The 24994-nt window shown below is 42.5% G+C and overlaps 1 protein-coding gene across 1 annotated transcript; it reads right to left on the minus strand.

The window, feature by feature from the left end:
* Positions 1-1067: 1067 nt before the first annotated feature.
* fgf22 (fibroblast growth factor 22) lies at positions 1068-24280 on the minus strand. The gene is made up of 3 exons (XM_072660388.1): positions 23348-24280; positions 3282-3385; positions 1068-2065 (listed from the first exon to the last, which is right to left on the minus strand). The coding sequence occupies exons 1-3, from the start codon at positions 23685-23687 to the stop codon at positions 1871-1873; spliced, it is 639 nt and encodes a 212-aa protein (XP_072516489.1). The 5' UTR covers positions 23688-24280; the 3' UTR covers positions 1068-1870.
* Between the last annotated feature and the right edge of the window lie 714 nt (positions 24281-24994).

Below are 24994 nucleotides of genomic sequence, written 5' to 3' on the forward strand. Positions count from 1 at the left end.
TAGCAACAAAAGATACATCACTTTAACCCCTGTAAAGGCAGAACGTTTTATTACATACGTCTATAATCGAAGCCTCAGCAGTTTGTACAACCTTATTTTGGAACCGTTGAGCTCAGTGGAACAAGAGCACTGATCAGGTTCTGTAAGTTTTTTTTCCCTTTATGGTTTTTGTTACAACTGAGAGCATATTTGTAATGTGTGTTATTTTGAATACATACTATACATTTTCCTCTTTTGTACCATACACTACAGTCTGTCTTTTGTGTTTACTCCTGTTGTTTTTTTTGCTTTATAATAAATTTATTTAAATATCTGAAATATACCTAAATGTGTCAAAAACAAAAAAAAAGAGGGAGCAAACATCTTTTCACAACATTGTACATTCAGAATACACACATAGATTACGTCACCTATGATACAACATTGTGTACAGTTTTGCTGTTTGTCTTGAGAAGGCTTGTCAGATTATGTGAGTTTAATAGAGTAATGTTCTGAATTAGGGTACAGATTATACGTTTATCAGACAGTCAGTAAACTGCACATTTTTTAAGGACCTCTTCATTCGCACAGCTAGAAATCACCACCAGTATCTTTTGACCCCCTGTGTCTGCTAACCATTAAGCAGCTGTCAGAGCAGGAGAACATAGAGCCAGAAGTAGCCTCTTGATACAAACAACAGGAGAACTCAGTGCCTGAAAATGTTGACATGTATTAAATGTTTTAAAGGTTAAGGAGAGAACATGTTAGTGTGACTTAATAGGAGCACATAATACAAAGGTTTCACAGGAGCACAGGATACAAGCTGTCAAACTCCGTCCTCTGTTTTAATGGATGAACCATGTGTGTTCAGCTCGCACAAGAACACATGTTCAGGGAAGGTTGACCTGACCACCATCACCCTAGGAAACGTTATGTGAGAGCATGTTGACGAATCACAAGTAGATGTAGGGTGTGTTTGTGTGTCTGTGTGTCTCTGTGTGTGTGTTTTACAGCCAGTCTTGATATCATGCTGGTTGAGATGATGAAATCTCACAGCTGAACAAAAACAAAAATACAGACGAATGATAAAAAAACAAGAAGAAAACTTTTATCTTTCAATGATGTCAGTAACACATCCAATAATTCCTGTATTCATGATGCATTACAGATGCCTTTATATTGTCTAATATGGTTCACATGATTCTTTATGAGGAATGGCATTAGCCAGTATAATAATACTTACATAATGCTGGGTTTCGTTATGCATTAAAACATCTTCTCAAAACCTGTAATGACTTGGAATTATACTCCATTATGTATTAAAAATAAGTGTTATGCATGTAACTATAACTATTAAAGACCATCATACAGGCCCACACCAGGCACTGTACGTTATTATGTATGACATGCAAGACATCATACATTTATTACAAATAAATTATTAATACAGAATTCATGAGGAGTGTTATCATAATGTCATGGGAAATTGTTTGTCATGTCAGCAAACACTGTAAATAAGAAAGTATAGCAGTTATTCCTGTTCCACAGCCAATGTTCGGTGTCTTTTAGAGATGTTATCTATGTACTGACAGGTAGAAAAAATGTGTAAATTATAACAGCTGGTTAAAATAGGCTGTAAATGCTTAGTTTCTTCAGCAGTAACATAAATATGGAGTATAATTGCTTATGTACAATATTAGAAACTTTACAGAAGCTTTATCAGATGCTAAGAAGGAAGGAGGAATAAGTTAACATATTATCTGACAATTCCAGAAGAAAAACAAAACATGAAGTCGGAAAGAAATGTACAACAGTCCTTATGGGTGGGGGTGGGAGTGGGAGTGGGGCTGCAGTAATAATATGCTTGCCATTAAGGCTAAGGAGATTGCAGTTATGCGGGGAGCATTGGTAGGAAGTGAGTGGACGGGTGTCTTCTCCGTGCTTTATGTCCCCTCCTTGGCTTCCCCCTGCCATTCAGAGACACAAACATCTGCCTTCCGCCGTGCTTCCAACGCAGGGATGCGTACGTGTTGTAGCCGTTCTCCTCAATCCGCTCTTTAAACTTGCAGCTTGGGTTATATCGGACCTGTTGAAGAGGGCGTCAGAAAGTAATGTCTACATGTCCAGACAGTTCATGTTGGTAAACCAAAGAAAATATGATCAGTGTGTGATGTACCAACTCTGTAAATGTATAAATGGCCATTCCTTATAAAGAGCTATCTTTAACCTTTAGCTTATCTTTAGCAGACCCCGGAAATGCGGGCGTCTTCTACATGTGAATAGCGACATATACATACATATATATGTGTGTGTGTGTGTGTGTGTGTGTGTGTTTAAGAGAGACAGAGAGATACAGAGAGCATCCTGATAGATTTACTTATCGCCCCGCTGAAGAAATGACTGCAGAAACATGCTGAGGTGAGGTAACAGCTGCAGTCCTTCATTAGTATAACTAACCAGCTGCAAATTGTGCTGCTCTATTGATGTGTTTCAAGATGAGGTCAGATATGACATAAGACAATATAATACAGATGAGTTTTTGCAGTGTGGGATGTTCGCACCTGCACTTTCCGTACTTTGTCCACAACAACATTTCAAAACCAGTTCTGTTTTGCTGACCTTAAACAGCCACTCATCACCTCTATAGTGATCTTCTGCCCCTCTGCTACGACTGCATAGAGCTCTTATCTCAAAAATGAGAAGAGAAGGGGCAACGACAATATGCCCTGTTTCGGATTTACGCAGAATGAGTGTTATCAGAGCTATCGCTCAGCCTGCAGTCAGATACCATCAGTTCCTGATGTGATTAATTGTCATTACAGTCGATTCAAACAGGGATGAAAACAGTGGCTCTTGTGCTTTAAGAGAATCTCATGGATTGTCTTGTTTACTTTGAGAAGAGGTGGAAAAGAGAGTCTACTGGGAAACCTGCTGTAACTGGGTGACTGAATGATGGCCAGGCTGAGATTTTTCACCCAATGATTAAAGCACTCAGACACCATGGAAAGGATGTCCTAGTTAAACAAACCACAAACAACTGTCTGATGGCACGCACAAGCCTTACAGGAGCAGCACGGGACCAGCCAGGAGACCTCAAAGTGTTCTCAGATCAAATCTCAGCTAAGGTACGCTGTTCAGTTAAAGTACAGTTCCCTGTAAAACAGGGTTCAGGTGAGTGCAGAGACTCAATATTCCCACATACTCCAAGCTCCGCGGTTCCAAACAGTTTCTTAGTTTCCAAAAGAGAAATGGGAATGCAGCCCTCGCAGACTGCCTTATAAAACAACGGGAGATGTACCTACCGATCCAAAGAGCGTGCCTTTTTTGGACATGGCTAAGTACAGGCCGGTGCTGACAGATTTGATGGCGACGACTCCCACACTGACGGATCGGATTTCCATCAGACCTGGAGAAGAAAAGAGAGAGAACTGAAGTCTGAGTTAGAGAGAGGGAGTTTCCCCATCAAAATCTACTCTATCATTACCGATTAGAAAAACAGGCACCCTTATTCTCTGGGGATGTCCCTTTCCTCAGGACTTGAAAAAATCTTTCAGAAAGGTTCTGTTTCCTAAAGAAACCAAATACAATCGAAATGCAACTTTTTTTGCATCATTGACACCAGCTGCCCTTTACATTGTGTGAACAGTGGGACCAACACACTGTACAAATTCCAACTTAACCTTTAAAGCCATTTCTAAAAGCTCATAGTGAACACATTTCAGACCCTATGTGGGGATTGGCACTTCTTGCTTTTGAAGGTTAATCACATGCTGTAGAGAAAACATTCAGTACTTTTTTTCAGGTAAAGTATCAGGACTGTAACACATTTCGCCAAAACTCTCTGTGACAAATGTGACTTGTGGCGACCATTTAAACCTTATTAAAACCTGCTTTACAAGGTCACTGGTGACATCACAGGGCTCTAAAGGTTAAATGAGTATAAAGCTTTGTTTTTGATACTAAGAATTTCAAAAATAGTATAAATGTTACAATTTTCTATCACAATCCGCCTCTGTACTGTACTAACTTCACATTTTAATTCCACGTTGATACTTTAAATACAACAAACAAATATTTTATTGTCACAGAAACGTAAATAAAAGTAGAAGCTTTTAAGTGGAGCAACTGTCTAAGCGATGAGTGAGTTTGAACCCAAGGAAATGCTAAGTGCCATTGTGCAACAGAAAGATTCCAGTATTAAGAAACGTAAAACTTTGATCTGGGTGAACGTCAGTGTCATCAAAGAAATAAATTCTGTTTAATAAATGTTAATAAAAGTTCCAGTAGAAAGCTGTATTTGTCCTGTACAGAGTTCTACACAGTAGCGCCAGCGGTGATAGGCTCAGAACCGTCCGCTTACATCAAACAGCAGGAGAGAATAGAAGGTAGAATATATAGAAGAAGAGACAGAAGAGGCTTTATCAAATAAAAGAACCTGAATTCAGTACGAAATAAATACAGAGCTAAAACAGCAGGATCTGCACTACCCTTACCCTGAATACAGGAGAACTGGACGCTGCAGGGACGAGCTGTGCAACCAGTGCCAAAGAGGATGTGAAGCATAATATTGTGCATCTGAGCAGGAGGCGGTAATTATAATAATAATAAGTGAATATGTTCGGTGAAAAGTCTTTTGTGCGTGTGTGTGTGGTGGTGGTAGGGTCACCAGGCCTAATAGCCACAGTCCTGGTTCAGTCATTTTACAGTCCTTTAACAGGAAGCCAGACCAAGTATTCTGCCATCAAACTGAATGGGATGTGATTGCTGTACGGGAGGCTCTCCTGAGGAATTCCTCCTAACACTGTTTCTGAGGGACCCTGATGTCCCCTAGATGATTTTATCTGTATGGAACACCCATGCTACTCAGGAGTCATACAACCTGGCTCAAAAGGCAAAAAGGCAACATCTCAAGATCCAAAACATTTGGAAATAGCATGATGGGAAAAGAAACAGACTGATCTGCTGCTGGAATTGGACTGTAAACACTGGAACGGATGACCATGCTAGGTGCCAGTGAGGACTAAAGGCATCAAGTGCTGGAACCAACTCACAAGCCAACAGCCACACCAAACATATGTGTGGAAGATGGAAGTCCTTGGAAATCGGAGTTCTGCTTATACACAAAGATTAGAACATAGAAATGTTCTAATAGAAGTCCAGCCCTTGATTTATGATCCATGAGTGTTGTTTGAATAGAAAAGCTTGTTCTTTTTACAGATGTCATAAATGTTACAGACACTGTTCTTAAGATAAGATAAGATAAGATAATCCTTTATTAGTCTTACAGTGGGGAAACTCTCAAAACGTCTTACAGTTGGCTGCATTCATGGGTTGAATGAAGCTCAGCGCTGAGTCCAGGCTGCACCCTCTGCTTGTCTAATCAGATGAAAATGCAACTGGTTGTATGCGCTAATTTTATTGATTTATTTTGTCTAAATGTATGTTTTTAAATATTCCCAAAAGCTTGTTCAGTAATGTGGACGGAGCTTGAACGCTTCTCACTAACAGTGAAAGAAAGCAGCCAACAAGAGTGCAAATGCCAGGTGAAGTCATCGCCCTTCACTGGAAAAGAAAGAGTAAATAAACTGAGCAGCTTTCTCTTTGGCATGTGGGTAAAGCAGATCCAGCCTCGGTCTGAAGCTGTTCCGGTCGGTCGTGCGGGTAGACTCCAACAGCGCTGGGAATACCTGCCCTGTGAAGGTTAAAGTGTGTTTGCAAACATCGAGCAGCGTGCAAGCAGCTCTTAAACCCCTCTGTCAGCCTCTCTGATGACTGGAGCTCACAACAAGTTTATGAGGACTTCAACTGTCAAATAAAAAGCATTGGTGCTTAACAGTGTTGCTGCTCCTAATCTCAGTCATTAGCAGGAGGTGAGAGCCTGAGGAGTCGGGTCCTCCATTCAGTGGCACATTATAGTCTGGTAGACATCCTTAAAGGGTTCTTTGGAGAGATGTTACCAAAGAAGCATTTCTGGCTCAAAGATTTCAGTAAACAGTTCTGAGAATGTAAGGAACCATTTTGACTTTGAAAGAACCTCCTAATGGAAAGGTTCTGTACCACACTGATTTTTAGAACAGTGGAGCAGCAGGACGTGTGTGTGCTGCACATCTTCATTGGTTTAGAGGTGTGGGTTTCAATCAATGCTCTGGTCTTTGTCTGTGAGAAGTTTGGTCTGTTCTCCCCGAGTCTAAACTGCTAAACTGTCCGATGGGTCTGTGTAATAGTAAGCTGTATAAAATGTTACAATGTTAGACGTATCCAGAACATCGAACTGCACTTCAGGTAACTTCAACAAAAATACTGGGGAAAAGTTATAACAATAAACGGGTTCTTAGTAGTAGGCAGTAGAATTCTTTTTGGTGATATTGTGATAACTGTAGCCCCTATAAAGAACCATGTCTGAGGAGTGTTCCATGTCAATTTCTCCAGGTTTCTCATTGTTCAGAAGGGTTAGGGTAAGGTTTGAAATCTAAAATGGTAAATCTTTTTTTACTTCATGATCTCAACTCAAATTCATACTTGAATTAAAGATGTTGTTAGTTTTTCATTTTACATTTTAACAATGTTTTTTTTTTCAATTTTAACAGTGTTGTTGATGAAAACCTAGCAACTTTTATACTTAAGTTCTTTCTAAGCTGTTTAGACAAGAATTTAATTTGTTTTATTTATTATAGCCTCAATGCTGTCATGCTAATGTGTCTAATGTAGAAATGGTTCAGGTGTCCATGTTTCCAATAAATGTGTTTGTTGTGTTTTTGAAATCATGTTAAATTCAGGTTCTAAACATGATTAAAATGTGCAGAAGTGTGTCTCTGTAGAGGATGTGATTTATGTACACTGGCATCATTAGCGTCATGTAATTTTACCAGAGTGCACAAACCTTTGAAAATGCAGGACACGCAGGTCATGTCCAGGATCAGTCAGTAAGTCTTTTATGTGAGTTTTTAAATGGAGATGAGTTTGCTTTTCTTCGCCTCAACACATTCTTTTAACCTTTGGCATGTTTTTGGCTCCAGCTGTCAATGAACTGCTTACAGCTACAAGCAAATCCTCATCTATATGTGCTTAGTCAACTGTGGCCCGGCCATTTTCCCAGCTTGTGTGGGATTTCTCAAAGCATGGAACGAGCCCTTAGCTTAGCCTTTTTCTTTCTTTTTGTCTTTCAGTCTTCTCTTTTAGCCCCTGCTCCATACACTGTGTTGGAAGTGAGCCCATCGTCAGATCATTCAGTCTTTTCTGACCTTAAAAAAGTAAAAAAAAAAAAAAAAAAGTGGAGAGGGAATGAGCAAAAGACAGCAAGTGTGTGTGTGTGTGTGTGTGTGTGTGTGTGAGAGAGAGAGAGGGAGAGAGAGAGGAACACACTGAGCCTCCTTTGTGGAAATTATAGCTGGATGAAGAGAAGAAGGAGGGGCTAAGGGTTGTAGATGGTAGTAAGAAGGTCTTAGTAGTGGGGGGGTTGGGGTCAGGAGGGTCAAAAAATTATGTTTCCTTCAGCTGGCCCTTTGCTTCCAATAGGCTTTTGTTGCCTACCTGAGATCTGGAAGCTGACAAGGACTTATTAATGACCCAGCTTTTGTCACAAAGAGCAAGGTCCCTCCCACCTCAATTAAAAAGGGGGGGGGAGCAAAGTGAGTGAAAGATTGGGCAAAGTTTCTCTGGCTTTTCCCAACTGCTTTCTTTCTTTTTTTCCTAGAGGTCTTTAATTTCTCAGGTCGCCCTCTTCAGCATCTCCCTCTGGCCTGTCGCCCTTCAGAAAAAAAGCCTGGGAATCTCTGGGTTCCAACAGTGCACTCGCCCTTGATTGACATACCTTTTCAATTATTTCACAGATTGCTAAAAGAGAGCACTGTTGTTTCTTTCTGCTCCATCTCTTTCTCCTTTATGCCTCCTTTTCAAAACACAGGCTTTTCATGTCGGGTTCTTCATTGCCAGGCCTAATGGCCATGACCAGGACCTTTGATCTGATCTGCCTCCTCCGAGGTGCTCGGAGCAGGTCTTCGTCTCAGCCTGTGTGTGGTGAGCTATCAAACCATAAAAGGACACACCGGCTGCTGCTCCTCCGAACAGCTTGGTGCCGAATCATGAGAGCCATTATTTAGGCCGCTCAGGGTCTTGGACCTGCCATGGTTAAGATAAGCGCTTTCAAACCAATTTAGGAGTTTCCCTTGTTCACGTGTTAAACATCAGCAGAATCAGCTGAAAAACAAACAGGATTCTGTATCATTATAATGTCTTCTACATTCAGCACAGTGAGCTGCCTTGTTTGCGTGTTAGGGTTAGGGTTAGGGTGCCTTTTACTGCTAGTTCACCGGAGTGTGTGTATGATTGTGTAAGACTGTATGATTGTGTTTATGAGTGTATGATTGTGTATAGGAGTGTGTATGAGTGTATGATTGTGCACATGAGTGTGTATTAGTGTGAGTGTGTAAGATTGTGTATGATTGTGTATAGGAGTGTGTATGAGTGTATGATTGTGCACATGAGTGTGTATTAGTGTGAGTGTGTAAGATTGTGTATGATTGTGTATGAGTGTGTATATGAATGTGTACATGTGTATGAGTGTGTATATGAATGTGTACATGTGTATGAATGTGTATGATTGTGTAAATGAGTGTGAGTGTGTAAGACTGTATGATTGTGTATGATTGTTTATATGAGTGTGTACATGTGTGTGTATGTGTGTGTGAGTGTATGAGTGTGTATAACCTTGTGGACGACTCTGTTGCATGATGCCGTAGTAACAACCTGCTACTGAACAAGACCAAGGAGGTGGTGGTGGACTTTTGCAGGGCTAGGCCACTCACACATCCTGTCTCTATTGAGGGGGTTGATGTGGTGATGGTTAAGACCTACAGGTATCTCAGATTGCACCTGGATAAAAGGTTGGGCTAGTCAGCCAACACAGACATCCTGTGCAGAAAGGGCCAGAGCCGGCTCTACTTTCTGAGGAGGCTGGGGTCCTTTGACATCTGTTGGAAGCTCCTGCAGGTGTTCTACCAGACAGTGGTGTCCAGCTGTCTTTTCTATGCTGAAGTGCGCTGGGGAGGAAGCATGAAAAGTGGCAGAGAGGAGGACACTGCACACACTGCTCTCCATCATTATGGACTAAAGGAGCCAAGTTCAGTGGCAGGCTGTTGTCACAGAGCTGCTCTACAGACAGACTCAGGAGATCCTTTGTTCCGAGAGCCATGAGACTCTTCAGCTCTTCCCAGTGGGGCCGGAAGAGGGAGGAGGACTGAGTCTCTTATGTTTAATCAAAGTTTACTCTGCACTATTTACACTTTACTGTACATCCTGCACACTACTGACACTATCTATCAATCTATGACTATATAAGTGTGTGAATGTATGACTCTCTCATTAACTGCTGTGTTACATTTACATTTATGGCATTTAGCTGATGCTCTTATCCAGAGCGACTTACAAGGTTACTCATATTACAGAGGAGGGTCAATGTAGAATCGTGTGTTCGATTCCCAGGCTTGGCAAGCTGCCACTGTTGGGCCCTTGAGCAAGGCCCTTTACCCTCTCTGCTCCCCGGGCGCTTGAGTTGGCTGCCCACCGCTCTGTGTGTGTGTGTGTACTCACTGCCCCTAGCTCACTAGTGTGTGTGTGTGTGTGTGTGTGTGTGTTCACTACCAGATGGGTTAAATGCGGAGGACACATTTCGCTGTACAGTGACAAATACCTGCACCTTTACCTTTAGTGTTAGGAATCTTGTCCAAGGACTCTTATTGGTGTAGCATTGCATAGTCACCCAGACTGGGAATTGAACCCCAGTCTCCCACATGGTGTAGTAGCTCACTGGCAACTAGTGGTGTTATCTGTTGCGCCACACCAACACACGTATTTTTCTCCTGTTCACGTATGCTATAAGCTAACTGTATAGCGCTATATGCCATAGCACACTGCACACCTCTGCACCTTATCCCCACCACACACAGTCAGTACTGAGTGCTGTGTCAGCACTGCACTGTCCTGTCTGATTACTGTGTCTAATGTCTGTATTTATGGTGTTTATTGTGTTGTTCTGATTCCATGTTGCACCATTGAGGTCCTGGAGGAACTTCATGTGGCTCCACTGTGTGCTTGTACTCAGATGGAAGAACAATAAGAACCTCCTGACTTGTATAAGTGTGTATACGTGTGTATGAGTGTGTGGCCAATAAAATGTGATTTTGTGATTTGTATGAAAATCTTAGTAAAGTAACAGAATTAGCAGTTAGCGTTCTCTTCTAAATGTGTTGCTGCAGTGGCGGAAGAAAACCATGCTCTATATGTCTGTCATTTTAATGCAACCATTCATGCTAGCTTAACACAAGCACCAGTACAGTCCTCTTCTGATTTTACAGTTTAGTTTTGATTGGTAACAACAGGGTTAATTTAGTTCAAATGCTCAATGGAGAATGGCCCAATTGGTATCTGGGCAGATCTGGTTGAGACTTTACTGGTAGAACTGAAGGCCTAACTCAGTCAGGAACAAACCCAGTAATCTGTTGCATTTCTGGCCCCTATGCAGACTAATCAAGGTCACATAGACCAAAACACGTACAGGACCTTTGTTTTTTTGCTACACTGAGTTACAACAACCTCACAGGTAGCCCTGAGAGTGCTGTGAAGCGAGTCCACACAGAGTCAGCTGTGTTTCCGGGCCTGAATCATACCTATTAGGTCTCTGAAGTCCAGCAAGATTTATTCATCCCACCCAGCAGGCTATGACACATGTCTCAACCAGCACATGCACACACAGTGACCTCTGCATTACTGCTTGTCTCACACCCCTGGGAACACTTCCATCCATATATATGTGGGTATTTTTTCTTCTGGCCGCAGAGCCGGACTTTGATTGAGAAGTTAAGACCTGACAGACGCTGAATTTTCCTGACGACCTCCGAGTTGAACTGGAGGCAGTATTGTGCAGACTGTAGCTGCCTGGCTTGGCCTCAAATACTATTCACCACTTAGAACGATCCTCATGTCTAATTTAGCAGCCGTGACACACCACAGCAGCAGTAAACACAACTTTTCATAATTAATGATGTTATAATTTGTCCAGCTTTCACTGTTTTTAGAGGAATTCTGACCAAGAATAATGAAGAGCCCTGAAAGCAAACAAGCCCAGCATGTGTGTGTGATACTCAAGTGAGACCTAGTCTGTCTGCCGGCGACCTAAAGTTAAATTTAATACCTTTTAAGACTTTGTCACTTCAAATTAGAGCCAGATCATTATGCTGTTTAGAGGATAATATCAGATGATATTGATGCTCTGTTTTCTGGGTATGAGCAAAATTACTGTTGATATAATTATTAGAAACAATTTAAAATCTTTCAACAATAGAGTGAAACGTTATACAGATGTTCTCACTGCAATACAGATAAAACATTACAGTAGATAATAACCTCCATCAATACTTTTTTAAAGCAAAATGAATTCAGCTAAAACGTTATATTAAAGTACTATTAAAGTACTTTGGTGCCACATTTCATTCAGAAAATATACTGACTGCATTGGTAGGGGGAAAATCTGAGTCTGCAGTTTAACAGATGCTGCTGTTTGTAGACGAGTTCACAATCAGAGCACATCTTGCACTTCTCCGTTTTGAGTTATTTAGTGCTTATATATAAGTCGTGTTTCATCATTATTCTAATTCTAAATACCAAAATGTGCATCTTTTACAAATGTGTTACAGAACAAGGTAGAAATTAAAAGAAAGTAGAGAAGAAGTGAAAGACAGGAAGGAAGAATAGATGTGACTGAAGGGATTCATTCGCTGCCCTGATTTCTCAACATTCTTGTCGTCTCTGGGGATGGACACAGATAGCACTGCCACTGATAACATCATGTCTTTCCACTCTGAAACTCACAGGTCAGGTAAAACCTCATCAATGTTCACACTGTTTTTATAGATTCTTTATAGTTTAGATTTAATGCTTATCAACACCTACTTCTGTGGCAGCGGGAGGGAGAATTATAGATATGCTAAAATATAATAATGCAGATACTGTGCAAACTGTCTAGTCTGCTGCTGGCAAAATGCTAACAGTGATCAGCTAACAGTTTTATTTTGAGTGAATTTACAGTTCACATATGGTCGGTGATTTAATCATTATTGTTTAAAAGAAACTAATGTTTTTGACAATGTCACACTCTGTAAAGTTTAACAGCTCTGCCAAGCATTCACTGTCCTACCCAATAAATGTCCTTGGGCTTTAATATGAAACACCTGTCTGGGACTGTTTTTTCTCTCTTGTAGAACCTCATCATGTTACGATATAATAAAACATATGTCGCATTCACTCAGGCTGCTCTGACATAAAAAGAAAATCAATATTCTGCTTAGAAAAATCGTGTGTTTTAACTATATTCCAGCTGACTGTGTCGGGTTTCCCAGTAAAACTCACAATAGACATGACAAGATCAATATTTACAATGAACTTGTATGTGCATATAAAGTCGCCAGTTTCGCTTTTAAAGTTGTGTGTTTTGGAAATGACGTTTTGTATACGCCATTAGGCCGGTAATTAGGGCAGTGTAAGCTGGAACCGGCAGCGGTGGTAGCCTTTTGCTCGGATGAAAGCCCTTTCTCACACTGCCTCGTCTGAACTGCACACTTGGGTGATGTTCCTTCTCACACAATCCACCGCTTGTACAGTTTCAGGGGCCTGCCCTTGGCCCCATTCCCCCTTTATGCCTTGCTGAATGCAGCCTCTGGGGATTAGCCAGGTCCTTCAAAGGCCATTAGTGCCAGTGACAGGTATCCCGTTACCCCCCACACAGAGAGACGGGCCAGGTGAGAGGCGCAGAGGCCAGGCAGGAGAGCAGAGGTCAGCTGGGGACAAAGAGACTTAGACACAGGTCTGAGACCCCAGCCCCTTCCTTACATCCTTTTGGCCCCATGTTTTCTGTTTTTTTTTTTTTGTTTGTTTCTCGCTCATTAACCCCGTAATTTCCACTGACCAGGATGTTTCGTTTTTTAATTAAAGGGGAAAAAAGCTGATTAAATGGTGTGGAGTAGATGGGCAGATATGCCACTAGTGTCCCTAGACAGTGTATATAATATAATCCATACAGTAACAGTAGCCAAAAATCCTGCATTCTTTCAATAGAAATGCAAGAGATAGATTTGCTCTTAACCTCTTGAGACCCTGCGTCCTCATATGGGGACATTACATTTCCTTCGGCCGCATATGAGGACGTTGCAAAAACGACTTCCAATACAAAGACTAAGTTTAGTTTTCATACTTGTTAGGTCCTACTAATCCCAAATAGAAGAAATTAAAACACCAAGCAAAAGTCAGGGTCTCAGGAAGTTAAAAATAAAGCTTCCTAGATGGTTCTTGGCATGGATGTACTAAAAGGATGATTCTAAAAGGTTATATAAACATCCTAGATTTCAGGGAACTAAAGTCCTTCATCTGTGACATTATTTCAAAGCAACTTTGAAAGCCTTTTTTATTAAGTCTTTTTTTTATTATGAACTATAATTCTGTAAAGTGTTTATTACAGACCTGTTCACAAAGAGGTTTTTTAAAAGTCTTCTATGGCATCATGTTTTGGCACCATTACTTTTAAATTGCTTTTAGTGTTTCCTCTTATCTGAGTAAAGCATCCTTCTGTACTAGCTCTCTTTGCTCTCTTTGCTCTCACAAAGACAGACATTTTCACCCCCTCACTAGCCAGTGGAAAATGAAGTCTCTTATGGAACAGCGGAAGTCTTTCATCAGTCAATTACAGTTCCAGATAAAGAGGTCACTTCCAGAGTCAATGGTCCTGGGGTCAAAGGTCAGGTGATACCATCATTCCTATAGTCAAGCACTCAGTCTGGCTGATTTACACACTCTTAGTAGACACAGTCATTGTTCATCCATGCATTTACTGAAGTATGGGTGAAAGACACGGACTTGGCACTAAGTAGATCTTCAGCGAGTCTCACCTGCATTATAAGAATGGAAGTCTTATCAGGTGACTCATAATCGCAAAGTTCATAATGGTAATAATAGCCCAGTAGCATAGCCCTGAATGAAGACAGGTGAGAAGGGTGGAGAGCAGTTTTACTCTCTGGACCCTTTGGTGCGTAATCTTGATTTAGTCACTTTTGAATTGAATATCCAAGCTCGGAAGGCACGAGAGTCTAGAAACTGGATTACTTCAGAATTATCCCATTAATTAAAACTAACACAGATCGACATCATCATCTCCTACTTCTGTGTGGCACTGAATCGTTTGTGTGGGAAGGAAAAATTCTTTAATCAATGAGAGAATGAGCAGCCCTACCTCTAAACCACTTTCTTTGGAGGGAGGCAAAGTCATTGCTGACAGTCAGAAACAGATGCAGGGGGCTTTATGTGATTCATGGTTTCACAGGTTTTCCGCACCTTTCAAAGCAAGACTGGAACTCCTGAAAAGGATTGCATCAGTTTGCTTCTGCAGATTTTTGGCTTGTTCAAATGCAGTGATCCCATCCGGAAGCCCCTCCCTCAGCTCTGTACTGCCCATATGGACACACATGCAATAGAAGAGATCAGGTTTAACCCACAAACCAGATTATAATGATCTTGTGTTCGTCACGTCACTTCGAAACAAGATTAAAAAACAAAGATGCTTCTCGAGCTGTAAGAGGGAAAGGGCCGTGGTGCAGGGGGACGCAGCGAGGACTGTGGCTGGCCCCTGCCCTCTATTTCATGCCACTAAAATGAGATGGACTAAACAGTGAGGCGACAGGAGACACAACAGTGCCCTCCACTCACTGTCAGACCTGTCAAAAGGTTCCAGCTGAGGGAGAGGCCTTGACCTTAACCCTATCCACCGCAGGGGGTGCATGAGACCTGCCTAACCAGCTAATGGAGGCACCTCTGGGGAAGTCCTGCTACGGATGACTGGAGACTCTGTTTTTGTAATTCTGTTCTCTTAAACGCTCTGCTGCTTCTCCATGCCACTGTAGATGCTGTCGAGTGAGAGTACCAACAGATGCTTTGTGGTTTTGCGGAATCATATGGCCTCAAAACCAAATCTGTTATTAAAGCCAGACGACAGGTAAGGTTTCCTTTCACAGCTACTAAGCAGGTAAATATGAAGAGCACTCCAAAATATGGCAAGTTTTTATCTTAGGTAATTAAAACAGGTTCTAAGTGGCACGGGCCCCAGTGAACCGTGTGGTAATTTTAAGTAAATGAAGTATCAAAAAGACACATTCAGTGGCACTTTAATAAAACTGCTGAAAAGCTATTTTTTTGTAAGTTTCTAAAAGTTCGGTGAGCCTCATTTGTATGCAATTCAGTAATAAAAACCATCGTCAGGAAGTAAACATTCTGAGTAATCTTTGCACTTTGTACTTGGGACGTTCTTTAACTATACATACCTAGAACTCGAGTAGATTTACTTTCATGCTTAAATGTGTGATAATTTTCACACATAAAACCAGACCATTACCAGGTTATTGTAAACGGTCATTCGTTGTAGGCGATACATCATTTACAGACGCCGGCCACAATGAATCATTCTGCTAAACTGGACGCATCGTCCCCAGAATGAAAAACTACAGATTCAGTATTTCTAAAACTGAAAACTGTAAAAATGTGTTCTGATAACTCAAAACTCCAGATCCATTATAATAGTTTCTTAATCATGTTTTATCACACCGATTACAGGATAAGTAACTAAGACTAGGGTTAGGGTTAAGACTAGGGTTTTACCAGCAAACTCCAGTCATTTGATTTACTTTAAATCCAACCAAATTTATTTGTCGAACTTTTCCCACAAAGCAGCTTTTCAGGAATCAGTAACAGGACAAGAGATCAACAACACAAACATTTAGAACTCCTATTACTGATAAAGTGGCTTTAAGAGTAAATTACATTGTCAAAACAACCTCCCTCACAAGTGAGCCCTGTGTTTACTGCACCGTAGTCCTGTAGTAGTGATGTTAAGGTCTTGGTTGCTACAGCATCCGAAACTGCACACTCAGATCCACTGGATTCAAGAGTCCAGAATGTAGCTTGCTTTAGTTACGCTTATGTTATGAGTGCTTATGTTAACTCCCACTGCCCCTCCCAGGCCTCAGCCCTACCCACTGCCCCCCCCCCCCAATCACAAGTGTAGCTTCTGATTTTCACTTGGTTGCAATCCAGTTTTGTTGTGAAGTTACCCTTGAGGAATTGGGCAGGGCCCAAATGTACAAGTTTATGTTAGAAGATCAGTGATGTTTTTAAAATGGAGCAAAGCACTCCATATTTCACATCAGTTACATCATACTGACAGTAAGCAGATGCTCAAACTGTCAATATGTGTAGAATCACAAAGGGGGCGGATTCGGCTACAACATAAGCAATCTGATGAACATGGGAACAAATGACTGGACAAAAGTAAGGTTAGCAAACATGTCTTCTGAAAAATGGGGACCATAAAGTCTATGTTTCTAATGTGAGAGAAGGCCAGAGGGAGAGCCAGAACTGAGACTGCTGTGACCCTTTTTTATAGCTGCCTCTTGTTTCCTTTTACAGCTCAATCAGCTGCATATCTGTGTTGCCCTGGCAGACAAACAAGTGCCCCACTCATGGGTGTGCCACATTCTTATTATAATTTGGCCCTTGGAGATGTGTGAGGTCAGAATTGTTTCTGAGGAGAGACACATTTTTTTAAATGGAGCCCAGTTAGTTCTCCGGACTACGTTTTATACAGGGAGGGGAAATAATAAGTGATGACCTTACCTAGATGACAAGATTGATAGAAAAAAAACCCAGTCCATCAACCCTGAAACAGTGAGGCCTACTCTTTCTGCTGTCTTTCATTTATCCCCAGAACCCAGAGAGGGTGAATGTGTTTCCTTGAGCAGATATTAGCATATGGTACCGCATGAGTAAGCCTAGCTGTGGGCTTCTAACCTATCTATTTAATGTTTGATTTACATCCCTCACAGAATGCACAATAATAATAATAATAATAATAATAATAATAAACTATTAAGACACAAAAACTTGGTCTTGGTTTAATTTTAAAGAAACATCTCTGCCCAGCTGCTGGAGTGCAGCGTTCCAGTATATGTGTGCAATGTTGGTGTCATCACCAGGTGTACATCATGTTAGGTTATCAAAACAGTTGTTGAAAGATAATACAACCTTTGGTTCTGCTACGTTTACTGCAAAACCTTTGATAATCTATGTAAAATTATACAGGTTTTGGCATCAGTGTATGAAGCCTGGCAAACACATTGCTTTCCATTCTGAGTAATTAACTGAAAGCTTTATTAATTAATAAAGCTTATTAATGAAAGCTCTAGCAAATGTTCTACCAGGAGACTCAAAAGCTACATCACCTTTTCCTCAACCAATCACTAGCCTCCACCTGTATTAAAAGACCTCTACTCACAGCTATTTTGCTGCTTTCAGATGCTGCTGACGTTACATTTCTTTTACGTCCTTCCTACCTTGCACCACCAGGTTGGTCCCGCCCGGTTGCCCAGGAGGTTGGCTCCGCCCCTGGCTTCTACCACATGGTAGGATCTGATAGGTCCAGATGTAGGAAGCCCTGGGCCGAGGACAGAGTCAACGCTAAAGACTTTAACTTGCAAAGACTCAAATCCTGCAAACACTGTTCTCTCATTAATATCATTATCAAAATTTCAAGATCAGAGTTTCTTATATCGATACCCCAGAGTCGTAGAAAGGTAGAAATCCTGTGATTTAAGAACTCAGGATGTCGAGCCTTCAGGAGCCAAAGTCAGTCTCAGTAACCCCCCTGATGAACTCAGCAAACTCGGACTGGAGCTGTTAGCTGCTAATTGCTACACTACATTCATGGTATCAAACCTGGCTGTTAAATCACCATTGGCACACTTTACCTTCACCATTCCGAGGGTGTATGTGTGTGTGTGTGTGTGTGTGTGTGTGTGTGTGTTTCATTTTTCTCCCTTGTCTCTTCTTAGTGCCAAGAACAGCTGGCAGGAGATGGACTTTCTGTATTTTCCCACTATAGTCGAGACTGGTGTCCCCACTTGGAAGGCATACAAAGGCAGGATTCATGTAATTTTCCCCATCTCTCTGGCACCAGATTCACCCTGAAGCCCCTCTGGACTAAAAAGTAAGCAACATTCCCAGACTTCACTGAAGTGTCTGGAATCACCTGGTGTCCATGTTCCCTTAAACAGCACCAGGGCATCCACCAAACTCTCGAGGTCCATTGAAATAAACAGTTTCTCCCGATATTTCACTCCAGAAGGGGGAGGCGTGGTGCGGTCCAGACTTAGGAATGAACAGCTCAAAAAAACAGTCTGCCTTAACCGTTAGGAGCAACATGACTAGCCTTTTTAGTCTTAACAGCACTGTCTCGACTTGAGAGCAGATCTCTGTGATCATCAGTGAAGGCCGAATGATTTCTAGGAACTGAAATACTCGTCTGTATTTTATTGAAACTTTTGTTTTATTTTGTGCCTCTTGGACGTCCTACATTCTCCACTGACTGAAGCCACAGTTCAGTTTCAGCTTTTTACCGAGAGGTAAATTATGCACTATTTGGACAAAAGTATTGGGACATCTGCTTTTTCAGTGTCTCTTCTGAAATCAAGGGTATTAAAAAGAGTTTATCCTCATCCTTTGTTGAAGTAACTGTCTCTACATTCAGTTCATGTTCTTATTTGCTAGACAAGCTGTGTGTGCGCATTTGCACATCTGTGTCAGCAATGGGTGCAACTTAAAGCAGCTGAATGCATTCATTAGAGCGGGAGTCCACAAACATTTGGACATCTAGTGTATGTCTGTTACAGATTTACCAGTAATGCAGTATCTACAAGCTTCAAATGTTTGTGTTTTTGTTTTTTTTATTTCATTTAGAATATTTCAGTTCCCTTTACGTTAACATCCTAGAACCTCAGGGAAGAGTTATCAGAAGTTAGCATTATCAAAGAGGTGGGTTCAGAAATCAGAAATTGTTCAACATCTCCAAATTCCTTGGTGTACACTTTACCAATGACCTCACCTGGACACTCAACACCACCTGCCCAGCCATGAACCCCCAGACGAAAAGAGGAAACCTCCTTATTTCCATCCTCACTGCATTCTACAGAGGATCAATGGACAGCGTCCTCATCAGCTGTCTTACTGGCTCAGACTGCAGGAGAAGACACAGTAAAGCAAGTTGGCAAGTGTTAACTTTTAGCCCAGCATGGATAGTTGCTCGCTTGCTGTCCTTCTGCTTCCTCACTCCTTTCCCGGCCAGAGGCATTTAGTAAAGCTGCGGTCATGAGGTTGTGTATCGCCTCCAACAGTCCATCATTTATCTGCATTCTGATTCTGATATCTAAAACAGTGTGGTGATGTTACTGGTGGACATCCTGGAAATGATGGGTATCAAAAGCTAACACAGGCTCCATATTCTCAGAACTTTAAGAGTTACTGCACCAGGATCTTGGTTAGAGATCTTAATTTCACCAGAAGGTGAAGTGACCAATAGGACTTCTATACGCACTGTTTTTTTTTTACCTCTCCTGACTCCATACAGCCCCGTATGTCAGTGCTAGCTGCACACAATCTCTCCTCTGTGCCTCCGTAGACGGAGCGTCTCTCTTTCTGAAATGTTTTAAATAATTCCACAATATATTCAGAACGGCTGAATGACTTTCTTCCTGTGACTTTGGGTCCAAGCTCAACACGTCCATGAAATCACAGCAAAGGAAAATGGCAGCATGTAAAGCGAGATGCAGAACTGTGAGGAGAAACTTGGTAAACATGACACAAGCCCCTAGAAATACAGCACTGCAGCGGGGTGAAGGGCCTGGCAAACAACAAAGTGGCCATATTTGAACACAAGTGACTTTTCTGATTATGCCTGCTGCATGACTTTATTTCCTTAGGGCAGAGCGCAGTGTCACTGCCTGGACCTGAATCAAGCATTTGATGTCTTCACTCACACGCCCAAAGCTTCAACAGTGTGTCCTTTTAAAGTCTCGTTTACAGGAAAACAGATCTTGTAAGCCGGTCTGGTCTGCCAGCAATGTTTCAGAAGTACCGTGACATGAAAACAGAAGGAAAACAAACTTGGCGATGCAAAACCTTCCAGTAGATGGCTGTCGGGGAACGACCAGAAGAAATGGTCAACTGTCACTTTACAGGTTATTCAATGGCGATAATGAGATCTGGTATAATAACTGCTGACATCACAGACTCGGATTTTTTTCCTGATTTCATCTGCATTCTCTTTCAGTGGAAACCCTTTTAAACCATGAGCCATTCTGGCTTTGTGCTCGGTACAGAACTTTACTGGAGCCTTTCCATTAAAGCCGTTATCTCCGGCTGAATGACTTGTCTGATTTGCACATGCCATCAGTCAGCCTCGCACTGCAGCCGGTGGCTAATCGCTACCGATCAGAATCAAACAGACAAATAAAGCCGTGCTAAAACCAGAACATCTGAAAAAATACGTCTGCTTCAGCTCAGCTGAGTGTCGGCCGAGATGGAGACCGCTCTGTTAACTCAAACAGATTACAGACACAAAGGCAAGCAATCTGGAAATCTGTCTTCCAGTTATTCCCACACAAACTACGTCTCTCTCTCACTCTCTGTCTCTCACTTTTTTTTTCCACTCGCTCGCTCTCACTCACTCACTTTCTCACAATTGTTGGTACCCCTCGGTTAACGAATAACTTGAATCTGACAAAAGTAATAATTAATAAAAACTCTATGAAAATTAACCAATGAAAATCCAACATTGATTTTGAACCATTGCTTCAACAGAATTATTTTTAAAAGTAAACTCATGAAACAGACCTGGACAGAAATGATGGTACCCCTGAAAATAATGTGACCAAAGGGACATGTTAAATCAAAGTGTGTCCACTAATTAGCATCACAGGTGTCTACAGTCTAGTAATCAGTAAGTGGGCCTATATAAAGGGCTACAGGTAGTCACTGTGCTGTTTGGTGACATGGTGTGTACCACACTCAACATGGACCAGAGGAAGCGAAGGAAAGAGTCTCAGGAGATTAGAAAGAAAATTATAGACAAGCATGTTAAAGGTAAAGGTTATGAGACCATCTCCAAGTAGCTGGATGTTCCTGTGACTGCAGCTGCACATATTATTCAGAAATTTAAGATCCATGGGACTGTAGCCAACTTCCCTGGACGTGGCCGCAGAAGGAAAACTGATGACAAATCAAAGAGATGGATAATACGAATGATAACAAAACAGCCCAGAAAAACTTCTAGAGAGATTAATGGTAAACGTCAAGCTCAAGGAACATCAGTGTCAGTGTCATGGAGGAGGCTCTGTTCTGTTCTGGGGCTGCTTTGCTGCATCTGGCACAGGGTGTCTTGAATCTGTGCAGGGTACAATGAAAAGACTTTCGAGGGATTCTAGAGAGAAATGTGCTGCACAGTGTCAGAAAGCTTGGTCTCAGCTGCAGGTCATGGGTTTTGCAACAGGATAACGACCCAAAACACAGCTAAAAACACCCAAGAATGGCTAAACATTGGACTATTCTGAAGTGGCCTTCTATGAGCCCTGACCTGAATCCTATTGAGCATCTTTGGAAGGAGCTGAAACATGCCATCTGGAAAAGGCACCCTCTCTTACTCTTTTACTCACTCGCTTGCTCTCACTCGCACTCGCTTACTCACTCACTCGCGCTCTCCCTCTCTCACTGCTTTGATTCCGTGTGCCTGCGTCTTCCCTCGGCTGTTCCAGTCTGCTGGGACTGATACAATATTTTCCAACCTCAATTAGCCGAGGGCCCGTTGACTAATTCCAACTGTTTTTGCACCTGAGCAGTCGGGAGCAGGGGCTGGAAAAAGTGAGCGGGGGCACTGGGCTGCGGGGCCGGGTGCAGCTCTGGCTGTTTGGGAAACGCTGCTGTGTTGACAGACCGTGGGGGCTATGCAGAGGACAAGGTGGACGGCACCTTCATCAGCACCAGCTGCCCACAGCGAACAGAGCACATGAGAGAGACGGAGGACTACAGTTGGAGCAGAGAACACAGGAAAACTTGAAGTGTGTGTGAAAACAATGACGCAGGGCTTTGGCAGAGCAGACAGTACAAGAACGCTTAAAGCTTTGTGTGACGATTGCATTCAGCTGCATTCTGGCAAAGACCAATCTGATGAATTGACCTCTCCTTCGCTCTCTCGGTTATGGACAGTAAAGCTGTTGATGAAATGTCCTAGCAGAAAATCTTTCAGAGTGGTGTTCTTTCAACGGCACCAAAAAGGACTGTGTAAGCATGCGAAGTGTATTTTATCATGGTGAAGGAGACCCCTGCTACTCAAGGAGCACTTTCTTAACTCAGGAGCAGGAACTGAGGACGGTGAATAAATGTACAAGCTCGACCCTGGCCTCCAAACAGACCTGACAGAGCTCTGCAAAGTAGAAACTGACTGGTCAATGATGCCACCACAGCCCAAAGGTGTCTGCTAAATCAGGAGATGATACTAGACTGTAAAAAAATTTAGACAAAAAGTGAAGGCTAGATGTAATGTTCTAATATTAATATTATTAACAATCATTTCATGTCATTTCACTCGTATACTTCTATATAAGTCTGTACAGTTGTAAACCAACAGACCCAAGCTGTGTTCCCAGTTGGAGCAACTGGTCTGGAAAAAATGATTCATTCTGTTCACACTGGGCAACTCAAGCAGTTCCATCAGACACACCAAAGTCCAACCTTAAACAACAACAGTGTGTCAGTCTCACGGCGATTATGACACAAAACCAGACTGACAGACAATCACTTGACACAGGGTCCCTTAGTGTAAAGATATCATAGAAGTGGTCTCACATGGAACCTAAGGGGAAGGGGTTGCGATTTGGAGCAAGGAAGCTGCTTCATGACAGATAACCTTGGGTGACTGTGGACTCTGTGGATGCCCACTTCACCTGCTGTTTTGAGGTATTTTCCAGCAGAGGCTTGAGTTCACCACACAAATCAGAACTGCTCATAAGTCTGAACTTCCTAAAAGCCTGTGAACTCTAGTAAAATGGAATAACCAAAATATCATACAATACAACAGTTTTTATGTATTATTTCCAACACTTATTATTATGAGTTGGTATCTTTTATCTACAATATTTTATCTTATTAAAAAATCACACTCCCCCGTTCCCTCCGAAAATAACTTTGTGTGTCCATCTTCACGTTTGCTCCGTTAGGAACATGGCTGTGGCTTCCCCACTTGAACCCGTGTGGTATTCCAGAACCAACTTAGCATTGGCTGGCTCTTCAAACACAGGACACAAATCCAAGGTAGGATAAAAGAGCCATAAAGGAAAAAAGAGATAAGACGGCACATTTATGGCCGCTAAATTGAGGGCTACAGTATACTGAGCTCCTCAGCTTTTCTAGACACACATCAGAAAGGGGAACATAATGGCCGCCTACTCACTGTCAGGGTAGTTCTTGCGGCGGGTGCCGTCCACCTTGCCTGTCTTGTCGATGCAGAGGAAGAACTTGTTGGCTGAGTACAGGCGCCGCAATCGGACATCTCCCTCCAGGTGGTTGTAGCTGCGCGTGTGCCGCTCTAGAGTCCATGAACAGTTTGTGCTCCGTGCCAGCAAGTGGAGCGGGTCATGCCCCAGTCCGGTCGGGCAACCTCCGACAGAGACACCGGCTAAAAAGAGCAAGGAGAGGCACGTCAGGTGGAGAGAGAGGGTGTAGGTTCGAAGGAACAGCCCAAGATGGGCCGAGCCAATGGAGGTGAGGTCGAACGACATCCATTTGCACATGGTGGGTCAGACTCCCGAAGGGCACCTTGCGCAAGCATTCGGCATGATTTTGTACCCCGTTTGCTTCCCTGTGAACAGCGGCTGTTTTCAGAAAGAGCAGAAAGAACGGATACTTGTCATCAGTTAAGGTACTCAAAGGAGTTCCACTGGCCAGGTCCAGGCACTGATCTGTTCCTTTCCTATGGCCAGCCTTGCTCTTCACAGAATTGATGTGACACTTTGTAATCCCATCTCCAGAGAATGTTCCATTTCTTCTCAGGTTGCTTTGGAGTTCTCAGGTTGCTTGACCAAACTTCACTCAGCTGTAGAAGAAGAGTCCTGTCTAATGGCTGCACCTTGCAAAGGCTCCCTCTCCTCCCAGCCAGGGGCAGAGCAAGGTGAAACGTGAGGCTGCCTGACCCGTGCCTGTGAATGAGCTGAGTGAATTGTGTGTGTATGTGTGTATCCCAGAGAAAGGGAGTGAGAGTGGAGAGAGAGAGAGAGAGAGAGAGAGAGAGAGACTGAGGGAAAGAGAGAACTAGATGTGAGAGCACGTTCGTGTGACTGGACGGGGCAGTAAAGCTTTAAATGGGTGTCCACTCTTTCTTTTACACTCTGTGCTCTCTGCTTGCTCTTTGGTGGGGTGGCTCACTCTTGCCCTGTATTTTCTCCTGGGCGGGGCTTGTGTCTTGGGGACTAATGTGGATGGGTGGGGCCAGAATCATTCATAATCACTTCAGATGAATGAACTCTCTTACTATGGTAAATAAAAGTTGTGTATTGAATGTTGGCAACCTACAGAACTGCTTTATTGCCCGGTCATCATTTCAGTGGAGACACTAGATGCAATTTCTCCTTTCATGGGACTCAGTTTTATCTTCATGACTGGTGATTAAGCATGGATCTCCCAGCTGGATCCGTGCCACACAAGATATGAATGACAGTCGCACCAGTGACTACATAATATGCATTCAGGATTGCTGGTCTCTACGGACACTCCCTAGACAAAACCAAACACTCACAGCTCCTCGTTTATCTGGTCTGGTTCTTGTGTAGCTCTCTATAGTGTATTTGTCTAACTCAGCCTACATCCCTGCTAAAAGACTCCTGGTTCCAATGATGTGTGCAGCCTGGAGGCAGAGGGGGGTCGAGGGGTTGAGAGTCTTTAGAAGTGTTCCACTTAGAAAGGGGCCGCAATCAGTTCACACTCTCCAGCTAGTGAACAAACATCTTCCAGAAGCGTTGGTGTTCACACTTGCCTCATAAAAAACATGTGGAGACAGCAGTCTGGAGTCCCTCAACTCAACCCCCACAAGCTTCGTTCCCCC

This window comes from Salminus brasiliensis, chromosome 17, assembly GCF_030463535.1.
Source record: "Salminus brasiliensis chromosome 17, fSalBra1.hap2, whole genome shotgun sequence".
Lineage (NCBI taxonomy): Eukaryota > Metazoa > Chordata > Actinopteri > Characiformes > Bryconidae > Salminus > Salminus brasiliensis.